This window comes from Phallusia mammillata, chromosome 4 (assembly GCF_965637545.1).
Source record: "Phallusia mammillata chromosome 4, kaPhaMamm4.hap1.1, whole genome shotgun sequence".
Classification (NCBI taxonomy): domain Eukaryota; kingdom Metazoa; phylum Chordata; class Ascidiacea; order Phlebobranchia; family Ascidiidae; genus Phallusia; species Phallusia mammillata.
The window spans coordinates 9,455,962-9,469,324 of record NC_137255.1 but is presented as its reverse complement, the minus strand read 5'-3'; the positions used below and the strand labels follow the sequence as shown (position 1 = coordinate 9,469,324).

The 13,363-nt window shown below is 36.7% G+C and overlaps 2 protein-coding genes across 3 annotated transcripts; both read right to left on the bottom strand.

Moving 5' to 3' along the window:
- Positions 1-29: 29 nt before the first annotated feature.
- Positions 30-1,652, bottom strand: LOC145224534 (large ribosomal subunit protein mL55-like). 2 transcript variants are annotated; one of them, XM_080091055.1, is made up of 3 exons: positions 1,458-1,652; positions 877-994; positions 30-259 (listed from the first exon to the last, which is right to left on the bottom strand). In XM_080091055.1, exons 1-3 carry the CDS (start codon positions 1,565-1,567, stop codon positions 116-118), a joined length of 372 nt encoding a protein of 123 aa, XP_079947181.1. In that variant the 5' UTR covers positions 1,568-1,652; the 3' UTR covers positions 30-115. The 2 variants fall into 2 exon arrangements, with proteins under 2 accessions (XP_079947181.1, XP_079947182.1); XM_080091056.1 differs by lacking the exon at positions 1,458-1,652 and adding an exon at positions 1,175-1,302.
- A 373-nt stretch (positions 1,653-2,025) lies between these two features.
- Positions 2,026-12,897, bottom strand: LOC145225223 (uncharacterized). Its single transcript, XM_080091910.1, has 20 exons — positions 12,681-12,897; positions 12,223-12,344; positions 11,911-12,027; positions 11,530-11,658; positions 11,350-11,457; positions 11,190-11,287; positions 10,741-10,937; positions 9,837-10,014; positions 9,618-9,752; positions 8,995-9,126; positions 8,717-8,803; positions 8,403-8,582; positions 7,316-7,564; positions 6,489-6,662; positions 5,859-5,984; positions 5,359-5,466; positions 4,720-4,835; positions 3,948-4,208; positions 3,168-3,359; positions 2,026-2,870 (listed from the first exon to the last, which is right to left on the bottom strand). Exons 1-20 carry the CDS (start codon positions 12,794-12,796, stop codon positions 2,753-2,755), a joined length of 2,943 nt encoding a protein of 980 aa, XP_079948036.1. The 5' UTR covers positions 12,797-12,897; the 3' UTR covers positions 2,026-2,752.
- Between the last annotated feature and the right edge of the window lie 466 nt (positions 12,898-13,363).

Here is a 13,363-nt window from a genome sequence, read left to right as displayed (position 1 = left end):
CTAGTTGTAAAATAAATGTGGATATCCCCGGCCATCATCATCACTGAAATTTGATACGAAACAATTGTTCAAATGTTTGTACATTTGCCACACTATTTTTTTGCTTTAAAAGGTATCATGATTTAAAAAATTTAGAATATTGTTTAGAAGTAAAGGTTGAATCCAACTTCACTTCTTCAGTAGCCTTTACTCTTCCCTTGCGTTGAAACCACAAATTAGTGCGCTCCTCTTCAGAAAGCTTTGACATATCAACCGGCAACTAAAAAAACACAACAAACTGTGTAATAAATTAAAACGTATATATGGATGATTTAAAAAGGGTAGTTTTATTCCACAGTGGGCAGAAACAACATCTGGGTGTGTTAAGCTGACAATAAGTCGACTTTTCAGCTACCTGTCTTATTGTAAGTATTTCTGCCCTAATTGAATTTCTGACTTCAGTGAGATTCCTGTGGGTTGGGGCAACAAGTTACCCATTTTCAATTAAAATACCAGATTACAAAATGCAAAAATAGCAATAAAGCAACTCAATATTTATTTGTTAGCTGATGGCACTAAAGGCCTGTGTCTAAATCTTGTATTACAGATAAACATCCAGTGGCCAAAAAAGTTAACATCCTTATTTAAACAACTATGATTGCAGTGACCAGATATGTTAGCCATGCAAAAATCTGAAATGAAGCAAATTTAATGGGGTGGTACCAAAGACAAAAATTTATTAATACAGGTCATTTCATGATTAGTGAAAACTGCAAATCCAATTTACCATTTTTTTCATGCAATAAGCAGGGATTTGCCTGTACAGAAAAAATCAAATAATTGCACTTTGTCTTCTGGCAGCTCTCTGAAAAGAAATTACATTACAGGAAAATTTACCTTTAATATCTTCCTTGGTTCTCGTAGTCGAACCGTTATTGTTGATCCATTTTCCAGGACCACCATAGTTTTGTACATACGAGGGTAAACAGGACGCTGTTGCACTGCAAAACTGCACCTGGATAACAAAGGTGCACACAAATTGTAAATTCAAAAGTGCACATACTTGGCAATTGTAGAAAAATATGTAACTTATGAATCAAAAAAAGTTGATTACACTTAAATGAAATAAGAAATGTTTTAATTCAATCCGTATATCCAAATTGGAAAACCTGAGAATATTGAATGCAAGGTTTACCTTTTTGTATGACAAGCCTCAACATTTTTGTGCTGCCTTTCTTCCATTGGGTTTAAATTTTATAAAGAATGAACAGACTACTATAGTAGACTACATTATAATGTCTGAGTCTGATGAAAGCAATTTACTTATTAGCAACTTTGAAAATAGGTTTATAACTAGAGTTAGCAACCAATTGACAATTACAGCAATAGGATTTCATGAACATCAACTTATATTATTGGTGTTTATTGTCGTACAATTGGATACTTGTTGCCTTTTGGAAACCTCTTTCTTAGCTTACCTATTTGAAGAACTGTGCTGCAAGGCAATGCTGTTTCGGTAAACAGTACACAAATGACGAAGTAATTTACCGTTCTGGGTCATCATTCTCGACGTAGCTAATCCAGACATTTTGTGTTGTTTAGTATTCCAAATTCATGCAGCGCGGCATCACATGGCATTTCAATTTTATTGTTATTGCTCTCTACTGCCTCAAGCGAACAAATCAAAACACCATAAAAACCTACAAATTCTGCAAAGCCTTTTCAAATAATTCATAATGCATGTAACCAAAAAAATTTCAACAAATTCTCTCAAATTTTCGTTCTAACATTCATCTTGCTTTGTGCCACAATTGGGAGATGTATCGTTGACTGAACATAATCCTAAGCAACATCTCTGAGCGCAACCGCCTAGCGTTTACAAGGTTGCGAGTTCTAATCCCATCACGACCTTGACCAACTGTGTTTCTCTGAGAAATGAACTTTGAGTGGCTCGATAGCTCAAACCAAAGTAAAGTCGCCAATTCAAAGAAGAAAATCATAACAAACAAACATCACTTTCCCCCACTAAAACATTAAAAACGACTCTACAATTCATACGTGTTATATTCTATTGCATATAACTAACGACGGTCACACAGGTAACACGAAAACAGGTAAGCACGAAAAATTGCCAATGTAGCCTACAAGTTGGAAGCAAGATGAAAAATCAGAAACACCTATTTTGTGAAAGTTGTGTGAATATGTAGAAATGTTATAGGATTGAATGCAAAAGTAATGATTCGTAAAAAATCTTTTTGGGGGAAAAATGATATGAACAGTATATGTGAAGTCTATGATTTTTAAACATATTTTTGGCACTGTGTTTTAGAAGGGGAGTGAAAAATCGCTATTAAAGATATCATCGGACTATAAAACAGAGGCAACAAGAACGTGGATTGAACACATAGATTTGGTATGCGTAGTCACAAAGTGTGGTAATGCACTTTTTAAGTGTAACTGGTAAATATGTAGACTATTTCCGCCATGCTGACAGCTAAAACTACTTAAAAGCTACTTTTTACGACTTGAAGCACAAGGATGTAGGCTTAGTGCGTTCAGTAACGAGTGATAAATTTGTGTCGATAAAAAAACTTGGAAGATACAAAAGTACTGCATTTTAATAAAAATCACATGCAATGAAACAAAATTAAGAAAAATGTAAGTGCACCTTATCACTTAATCATTCACTGTACTTCTGCATGAGTTTGACAGATTAAAATGCGCCAAAAGAACAAACAATGCAATAAAGTAAAAACATGCAAACTTTGCTGGTTTAAAATCCGTATGTGCCTGCTCCAAATTTTCTTCGTGGACTGAGGTCGGGTCCGCCACCTAGCGGAATTCCCTTGTCAGATAAGATTCGACGCAGACGCACAATCTCCTGTTTATATCTGGGGAGAAAATCAAAAAATATATTTTTTCAAATTTTAACATTACAAATTTTCATTTTTACACAGGCTAAATTTTGTCACGAGGATCGGCCGATAAAAAGACAAGTGATTCGATTTTTTCTTTTGTATGCTGCATATCCGTTTAAAAGTCAATTTTATGGTTAGAGTAGGTTTGCATTTGTTACACCTAAAAATGTTTTTACTTACTGTACAATACCGAATGTAAATCCGTCACTTCTTAACGCACGATTTTTAGGATTTAAAATCCACTTTTGGCCAGAAAAATGCAAAGCATACCTCGTCAAATGAGTGTCAATGTATTCCTGCTGTTCACGTGCTTGTTGCTCGGCAACCGTTGCTCTCGTCAACAATTCAGCGCGTTCCCGCTCCAACTGCGAGTTCATTTGCATATCGCGCATGCGCAGTTGCCCGTTGTCGTAACTGTTACGTGCTCCAGGAAATGAATGACCGATCGGTCGCAGAGGTGCCCTGTGTAAGAGTGAAAAATTAGTTAAGGACAATGATACGTCAGATTAGGTTTTTCGAAAAAAAAAAACTTTTTTGGCGGGGCATGCTCACCTGCAAAACCCTGCGAACATACACAGTATAACTAAAGTTTAATTGTGAAACAATGTGAAACTGAAGTCAGATGTGTTTTATTCAACTTTTGTAAAATATTACAGCAAATGGCCTTTGTGTGTAATTAAACGTCGCTATTTTTTAACCAATACGAATTTATTAAGTCGAATCAATGTCGTTATTCATTAGAAATGTAAATATCTTGTCAGGGTAAGTTTTATCACCAACCAACAACGTTCGCAGCCGTGACACAAATTCGAAAAACCAAGTTCAAGATGTGTTTCAGCATGGTTATAAATGTTAGTCACAAAATATTTTAACACTTGTACGCTATGGAACGAGTACCACTTCTCACAATATGCATTAGAATTTCATGTAAATTTTCACACTTTTTTCATAAATTTGCCATTCATTACAGACAAGGGGTACGTAATTTTAATGGACGATCAACAGGTACAAACGTAAAAAAAACTAAAACCCACTGATCCAAATACTCACAGCGTTTTATCCATCTGTTTATGTCTTTGAACCTCAGCTTTAGCGCCAGCCAACTCGGCTTTTGTTCTCGCCAAAATCGCTCGAAGTTTGTTCATTTCCAGTGCGTTTTCCGACACCAGATCGTTCTCAGTCACGACCATTTCGGACGGATCCGGACCTAAATCGACTGGCGGAAAGCCCGAGAGAGGACTCTGGCGCTCTGGATCAGTAGGTTGACGATCAGCGACAGAACCCAGAAATTCCAACTGGTCACGTAGAATTCTGGTGATGAGCAGTTTGGGTTTAGAGCACGACCGAAACAATATTCATATTTTTCTGCCTCGTTGCAGGTTTTATTTTATTAATGACTAGGGATGTGCCAAAACTGCAAATGTTCTTTTTGGTCGAGCACGCTCGGTGTATTATGATGTCACAAACATTCGTATATCTTCGCTAGTTTTGCAGCTTTCCAAGGCCCCCTATGTCACCAGCGGTCATTTTCATTTATGTTCTTGGATACCCTTTCAAACACTAGTTTCGTATGTTAGCAAGGCATAAACACGCAAATTTAATGCTCGGGTCAGTTTGTGCAACTATTCGGCCGAGGACCGAGCCCCCAAAACACCGAGTACTTGGGTTCTGGCTCGGCCCATCTCTATTAATGACTACCACTAAGTGAAATATAAAAAGCAGGATTTGTGTTTGCCTTTAGCATAATCCTCCTGTATCCTACTACACCAAAAAAGTAGATCGGTTTACAACCTAAATATCTGACAAACTGTTATCAGTCCACCTGTAATGAATCAGCAATTTTTCGTGACGCTGCGAAACTCGCTTGGACTGCTTCTTGAAGTTGCGAGCCGCGTTGCTAAGCTGTTCCTCACGTGATCGGAACGCCGACTTCATTTCCTGTAATGGAAAATATCCCCAAATTCAAACGCGTTTATTTTTTTAAATTATGACAATGTAATTTATGCATATCATGGAATTTCAAATTGGTATGACATAAACAAAGAGTTTTAAACTTCGTCATCAAATACAGCAATCGGATAAGGGCATGTCATTTGATTAGACTATTTTCCTATTTTTTGTTGAAAAACCTTCAAGTTTATCCATGTATGCTATCGTTTATCGGTTTTCCAGTCAACCCCTAAATGTTACAAGAAACGGTCCAAGGTCTACACGCAAACTCTGATTTTGCTATTTCGCCAACTATGAAGTCTATACTGAAGGATCATTAAGCTTATGTGATAATGTCGACATAAAAAAGAAATAACAACTGCTAGGATACAACGTACATTATTTCACTTCTTGACTCAGTTTACAAAGCGGATTTATTTTGAGAAAATATCACATTTCACCCAATGTAGCCATGTACTGTAGTAAAACTAAACGAAAAGGATGTGCAGGGTATGTTGTTACTCGATAATACCTTAAGCATTCCATCAACATATCGTTGCATAGTGGCAGAGGCCGGATTCGATTTGCTTCGATTTTTTTCGTTGTCAGGTCCAGACGGAGGTCCGTTGTCCACGAAATCCTGCAACAGAGAGGAATGTGAGTATTGGTTTAGAATTTATAACCTTTTCTACAGAATATATTATAGGCATAAAAGCTAAACATTTTAGTCTACTATCAAAGACATGTCGACACCCCGAAGTCCAGCACTACATTAAAAAAATCGTTACTGTTTGTTGCACAAACGCATTTTTGTTGCAACAGCATAAAAAGAAAATTATGACACAATAATGCATTGCATGGTCTAAAAAGTTTTACTATTTTAACGTACCTCTTGTCTATATCTGGCACATGTTTTATGTTTGGCAAACATTTGATAAACTCTCGTTGGCGACAAAAAAATCTTGCAATGACGTCCCAGTAACATAATGACGTCATTCACGTCATTACACTATGACGCAGTAGCCTACTTACAGCAATATCTTGTACATATCTCCACAAGCGTCTTCTGTAATCTTCATTCGCTTCTTTTAGTTGTTGTTGAAGTCGAGTGACGTCCTCTGAACTTTTCTCCTGTCGTTCTTTCAACGTTAACATGGTCTGCATGAAACGATTTTCGGTAACAATCTATTTTGCCCAATTCGTACATACGAAAATAAAACAAAAGTGATTTGTTTTTGTTTTTAAATGTTAAACCATATTAAGAAATGGGTCTCCAGAGTTTTTTTGACAAAGGGTCACATTGTTGAATCTTTTATTCAGGTTTTGGGTTATTTTTTCACATGTGACAATTTTGATTTGGTGAAAAAGTACAACATTTTAGTCTTAAGACTTTTTAATCAAAATGAGGAGTTACAAAATGCATTTTCGACGATTTTGGCAAGTTTTGGAATTTACTTCGTTATCGAAAAACAGATTGGCCTCGGATGGGCTCTTAACAGAAAATGTTTCAGCCTACGGGCCGACATTGGAAGCCTTTATATGGTTGTAAAGAAACGGTTCAGTGATTGAAACAAAAAAGCATCTTGGTTTTCCATTAAGAAAATCTCCTATTAAACTATTATGTTTCAATTAGGCACCTACAAATTCTCAAAACCAGCTTACTGTGGTCTGTTCGGCTGATTTCTTGTTTGTAGCTTGGATCCCCGCATAAGCAGCAGCCAATTGAGCTTTCAATTCTTCTAACCTCGATTCCAGTTTCCTTGTTTGTTCGTCATAGGTTTGGCGCATGCGTGAAAGTACGTCATTCTTTCCACCACGGGGCGACCCATCAAGAAGCTGTCAAGTGTGTATGAGCGTTAACCTTATTCTACATTTACCATATATCCAAGTCTTTAAAAGGTAAACTCACGGAGAGTCCGCAACTTAACTGTTAAATATAATGGAATAGAAAACAATTCCGGATAAAGCTTTTAAATCTATGCACAGTAATTGTCGCTGAGCGCATGTATAAATGTAGTATGTTAAGGCTGTGCATGACACACGAGAACTCCATTCAGACACATTAGTTACAATCAATCCTTAAAAAATTGAACGTGTTATGCTTATATAGCCAAACAAAATTGTAGTTTGTTAATGTGCTGCATTAAAGCTTGGGAAACACTTGTCTAGAGTTACGTGTGTTGTGTTTTCCTACAAAGTAGTTTATGTAAGCTATAAGTTTATGTTTGAAACAGAGTTGTAAGCCTAAAAACCGGGGCCCGAATCCAAAGGTACAAGCCCAAATACCGGACCGAAGCCTGTTAATAGAACGAAATTCAGGCCCGAAAGTTAGTGAAAAAAATGATGTCCGGTGTAAAGTCAAGTTTGAATCAACCCCATTTTATTGAAACCCAAACCCGAACCCCAAAAGCCCGGGACAGTTACAACTCTGGTTGAATATTGACTCTATATACAATTTTAATTATTTAAGTTAACCATGCCACCCATACCGATTTGTCCAAAGCTTCTCTTTGGAGCTGAGCTCTCCTGGCCTTGAGCGCCTCTAGCGGGTCTTCGTTGCTCGCGTTCGTAGCTTGCATGTTTGCGTCACGCAATACGTCACGCGCACGATCCAACTCCTTGGTTGCGTCATCGTGGGCTTGACGTCGACGTTCCACGTTGTCACGGAGATCAAGCAACGCTGCTTCAGTCTCGATAAGACGGCCCAGTTCTGCTCTCATTTCATTATTTTTGCGAATCTGCAGAGGAGAGTGTTGCTTTAGCAAATGTTTGCAAAAAGTTATTTTTAGAACACCAAACGCGTGGTACAGTTGGATTGCGAAATCAATCGCGTTTAAGACAGTTAATCACGTTGCTCCCAATTTTAACATCGTTAATATGTGCTAAATTTGCCATTCAACATATTTGTAAGGGAAAAAAGGTATCAATGAAAGTTTTAGAATGTGACATTAAAGTCCCCAACAAATTTATGAGATTAAGGTAAGAACGTAACGAAACCTGTTTCACATAAACCGTCAAATATATCGAAAGTCACAACAGCAACATACAGCAAAACTTAGTACTGGTTTATCTATGTAGAATTATACAATTCCATTTTGTCAGCAAAGGGCTTTTGTTTTTGTGTTTTGTGTAAAGGAATAATGCTTTAAACAGGGTCACGTCTGAAACTGCGGGCCCGCTTGGCCCACTTGGCCCGCTTGGCCCAGCACTTGGCCCGTTTTTCCCTGCGAGAGATGGGCCAAGCAATGGATATTGTGGGCCCGCAGTTTTTCCTTGCAATGGATATAGTGGGCCCGCAGTTTTTGTACTTACGAGAGACGCGACAAGCACTGGATATAGTGGGCCCGCAGGTTTATAATTGCATAAAGTGCTGGGCCAAGCGGGCCAAGCGGGCCAAGCGGGCCAAGCGGGCCAAGCGGGCCAAGCGGGCCAAGCGGGCCAAGCGGGCCAAGCGGGCCAAGCGGGCCAAGCGGGCCAAGCGGGCCAAGTGATCCAAGTGGGCCCGCAGTTTTAGACGTGACCGCTTTAAACATGTTCGTGGACATACGAAAACATTTACGAACTCAATAAACACACCTGTTCTGTCAGTTGCTTTTCTTGGTCCAAAGCTTTCTTCTTCAATGCCACGAACTCATCCGCAATCGTCTTACGGTTTTCCTCAAGTTGTCTTGTATGTTCAGCTGATAAGTCGTGGCTGCGGGCAAATTTACTTTTCTCCAACTCGAACTCCACCAGTTGGTTTTCAAGGGTCAAAATCTAACAACGAGACATGGGAATTGCTTTTTTCATTTTCGTATACGATAGTAGGAAACAGAGATCGTATAAAAGGTACGTTTGTTTTGTTTACTAAATGAAAATAAGTTTACTCAAACTTTTTAATTGTCACCCACCTTATTTTTGAGTTCAAAATTCTCCGATTCGTATTCTTCAGTGAGTCTGTTGTTTTCTAACTGAAGCTCCACCAAACCTTTTGACACCTGCATTAAAAGCAGAGATGCATTTTAATAAACACCCAGATATAATGTACATGAGTTAGAATAAGCATTCGGGCCTTATGCTTTCGGATTCGGGCCCTAATTTTAGCCCCGCTTTAAACTTTAAGGTGAAACTTGCTGGTAGACCACAAGATTCGTAACAATAAGTATTTTGCGAGATTTCTTGTCTATACCTTAAGTTTTTCCTCTTCGCTCGCTACAAGCTTCGATGAGATCTCGGATTTTGATTTCGCAATCTCCGTCATTTTGTCTTGAATTTGTTCAAGCCGCTGGAACAAGCGATCGTTTCTCTCACGAAGCTGAGTCTAAAAAAATATTTGAAAAAGGTTGTAAACTTATAAGTTTACGTATACGTGAGAACAAAGAAACGCATCCATTTAAATGCACCAATTATACGTCTAGTTTATTTGATTTGCCACGTATACTATTCAACAAAATACAACGGATAAATAGTTTTACCTAACGTGAATTTGGTTTCTGTTTGTTTTTTATACAACTTAACAACAAAATTTAATTTGTAATAATTTTTAATGATAAGTATTCTCATCGAAAATGCCTATCGCCCCCAAAAGCAACAAGATATGTTTGCCAAACAATAAGCAATCAATCATGCCTTCACACCAGTCAAACAATCTGTTTTTATGAGCATCTTCACGTATATTCATATTTACTTTCATGTACATTCATGTTTACTTTATTGTTCTATGGAAAAAAGACATCATTATATAACTACACCATAAAATCAAAAAACGCTAATTTACATTACGAAGCATAACATTTTATAAACGTAACATACGTTGTCACTTGTGATTTTTAACAGTTGATCCTGTAGGTCCGGACGTGACATTAGACCAGCGCCGGCGCTAGCCTCTCCTACGCCACCTAGCTGCAGTGAGTTGTTCGTCCTGGTCCGAAATTGCGTTACAAGGTTCTAGGACAAAACAAAACCTGTTTTGCACAAATTGCCACAGACGAAAATTTCTCTTGAAATACATCTAATCACTTTTCATTATACCTGTGCAAGACAGTCATTGATTATGGGGTAGTTTTTGACTTGCGACAGAAGTCCACAACCATTGAGGACAGCCGATAAAACTTCGGTTCGGTTACCGTTGGGCGGAAGGCAACAAATTACGCGAGTTTTGCAGTTTCCTCCCAAAATGTCCTCCAACAGTGACGTCAGTTTGGAATCACTAAAAAAGTAAATCGTCTAAGCACAATGTGAAAACATTTCTTGACAGTAACCTTTTTTTAGAGTCAAACTTTAACCAAGAACGCTAATGTGTGCTTTAAATTCTTTTTTGCATTTTACTGTACACAGATTCTCAACCAGTGAACAAGTTTTTTTCCGCCAACAGTCTTTCTTTGGATTTGCGTAAAAGAAAGTATATGACTTTAAATAAAACTTTCTTGGGCAAATTAACCTTAGAATTTAATTGTATAATCAAGTTGGTACAGTGATTGTTGTAATATATTGCCTTTAGGAAGCTTAAAGTGTACAAACAGACTATAACTAAAACTACAATATAGCTTGCCAAGCTGCTACTTGTAATCCTGTTTCAGATGTTTATGCTTGTTCGGCAAACAAAAAAATGGCTCGGATTTTATCAAATATAAACTTGAAGAATTCAAATTTTCAACGCTTCGTATTGATGGTGTTGGTGTAGCTGCAGCTCGTTAAACACTGATCCAACAATATAGTATGCATTCCGTAACGTTTTGACAATGCACAGCAATTTTCATTTTGTTGATCACCAAACGTAATAAACCTAACTCCAAACAGATGATAAGATAGACGTTTTTTAACACAATTGCAAATTTTACTGCCAAACTTGTCATGAACATGATCAAAAAATATTACCACAGATGTTGGAAACAAAATAATTAAATGAGAACAAATAGTTTTTCTTTCTGCAAACCTGTAGTTAATCACTCGTTCTGGTTCAGATTGTCTTGCCAAGTCTGAAGTCAGTTTGTTAAATGCCATAATCGACTTGGAGAGCATGGGGCCCTCTCTTAAGCGTGTGCGTGAAAGATCATCTGCTAATTTCTCTGCTCCAGGTAAACGAATTACTGTAAAGGTGGATCGATTAGGAAGCGGATTTTCATCTGTCATCTAAACAAATTGCAATGTTATGGCATTATAAGTAGTATTATGTTTACCTTTAGGGTAACATAAAAATGAATGTATTGGCATAAAGGTAATGTTTTTCAAAAAACAGTTTATTAGTAACTGCTATAAGTTAGTAATACAGACCACAAACTAATGGTTGCTTTCATCATTTCCCTGAATTTAACAAACACTTTGACACATAAAAAAACATTCACTGATATACTCTGGTACCCCAACACAATAACACACACTTACCATAAACAGTTCCAGTTGGAAAATGTATGTTGCAAAATTGGTAGATGGTCCAAAGTCAGTAGTAATAGCAGTTCTAGACACCCAAGCTTGCCAAAACCCTTTAACAAACAAAAAGATTGACATTTTCTGCACCAATTCTTGTCAGCTATATCATACACACCAGCAACTGCTTCTACGGGGTTCCTACACACTTCATACTGAAGATTTTTGACATACATTCCCTTGTCAGCTGAGTATTGAATTTCCATAGGGGTCTGTCCAGTCCTACCTGTGTAAAGCATAAATATACAGTAGTTTCAATGATTGGTTAGCATTTGCTATTGAGTGCTTGGGTAATTACCTGACAAGGATCCCCTGGCAGCCATCAAATCTTTGATTATTTCATTGTAGATTTCATACTGATACATAAGTAGCCGACCCCTCTCCCTGGGAGAGGTTTGAGTTCCCTCAGACACAGCAAATGAGGGTTCTAAAAGTGCAAAAAAATCCATGATAAGACACATTTTTTGTTTCAAGCACTGGTTTAAAGGCAACATCCCATGTTTTCATTAAAATATTAATTTCGACCTACCTAAAATTAATTTCATTTAAACTTAATATCCCATTTTTTCGCAAACCTCTCAATATGGCTGCAGTTTATCACACATGTATTAAAGAGCAAATGTGTCATCCTAAACAATTCTATGTAAATATTGCTAACATTATAGTAACTTAAACTTACCTGGATGCTGAGCATTCTGCTCCAAAATATTTGCTGTGGCATAAGTGATTGCTTGCTGAATTACTCCAGGTTGTGCACCTCCCTGTTCTCCAACTGATGTAAAAGATTTTCCACTTCCTAAATAAGTTATTCAGTTGAGTTTATTTCATTTGCTAAAACAAAATAATATTGCACTAAATCAATTACAAAGCCATTTTTGTACTTTGTGTAACACACACAAAGTATATACGTAGTAGGTTTTTGTTAAAGCTGTATTGTGTCATACAAAACATCATAGTTTTGTGAAAATATTATGTGGCACAAATTACTTACCACTTTCTCCATATATCAGCATACATGTGTTGAATCCAGCAATAAATAGATCAAGAAGTGGTTGCACTGTTTTGGAGAATAATTCTTGGTTTGTTGCATCTTGCTGATATAGAATTTGAAAACTGCACAAAATGAATTCAAAATTTATAAAAAAAAAATTAGTAACCAACTGTCTTGTAATATATATCCAATTACAAATTTACAGAGCCATTAGAGCTATATGACTGTTGAAAGTCAAAACCTATTTTGAGACAAAAATAGTTTTCAAATATATATACACCAAACAGTAGTAATTTAAGAGAAAAAAGAGAAACAAATTAAATTTTTTGAACCATTATGTATATATTCGCCAGTCCCAAGACAATCAAAAAATGCCATAATTACATAAAACAAAAAATAAACTAGTTTTTTTATTAAAATAAAAAATGCGGATACAATAAAGAAAAGTTGTGTTAAACCTGTGAGATGTTCCACCTTGTTGCACATGAACACGTTTTCCATCAGATATATTAAGGCTAGCTGGTGGTTCACCAGGAAGAGGGGGACGAACTCGACCAACAATATCAATATTCATATTAATGTATGATTGTGGTGATCTCACAGTTTATGTCAAAATCAGAACTAACTCATTTCTTTAGTCTCTAAAACAATTAAACACTGTAGTCATGTTAATACTTTTTTCGTCCATTTCCCATATTCTATAACTTTCTCATGTTATTGTTTACAAAGTCGTCAACAGTTTTTTAAATCTTTAAATAATCTTTTTTTGTCGTACATGACAAATGTGCAATAATCACTTTGTTTTACTCTGTTGTGGCTAATGTATTTCGCTGTACCAGAAAAGCATGGTCAATTATAACAAAAGCGTTTCCTAACTTGAAATTTGAAACTTCGAAACAACAACAAAAATACTTTCTTGTTACAAATCACCGAGGCAACTATTTTTGTTGCCAAATAATCCTGAGCGTTAGAATATTTTATCGTTCCAAGTTCAAAAAGATTGGTGTTTCATTTTTATTTATTTTTTACCAAATTACCTATCCGTAATCCGTAAAGCTATTTTCGTGTTACAAACGATTTTATCAAATATGCATTTTTGTAAAACTTTCAACATCATTTGATAAAAAAAATACAACGCAGC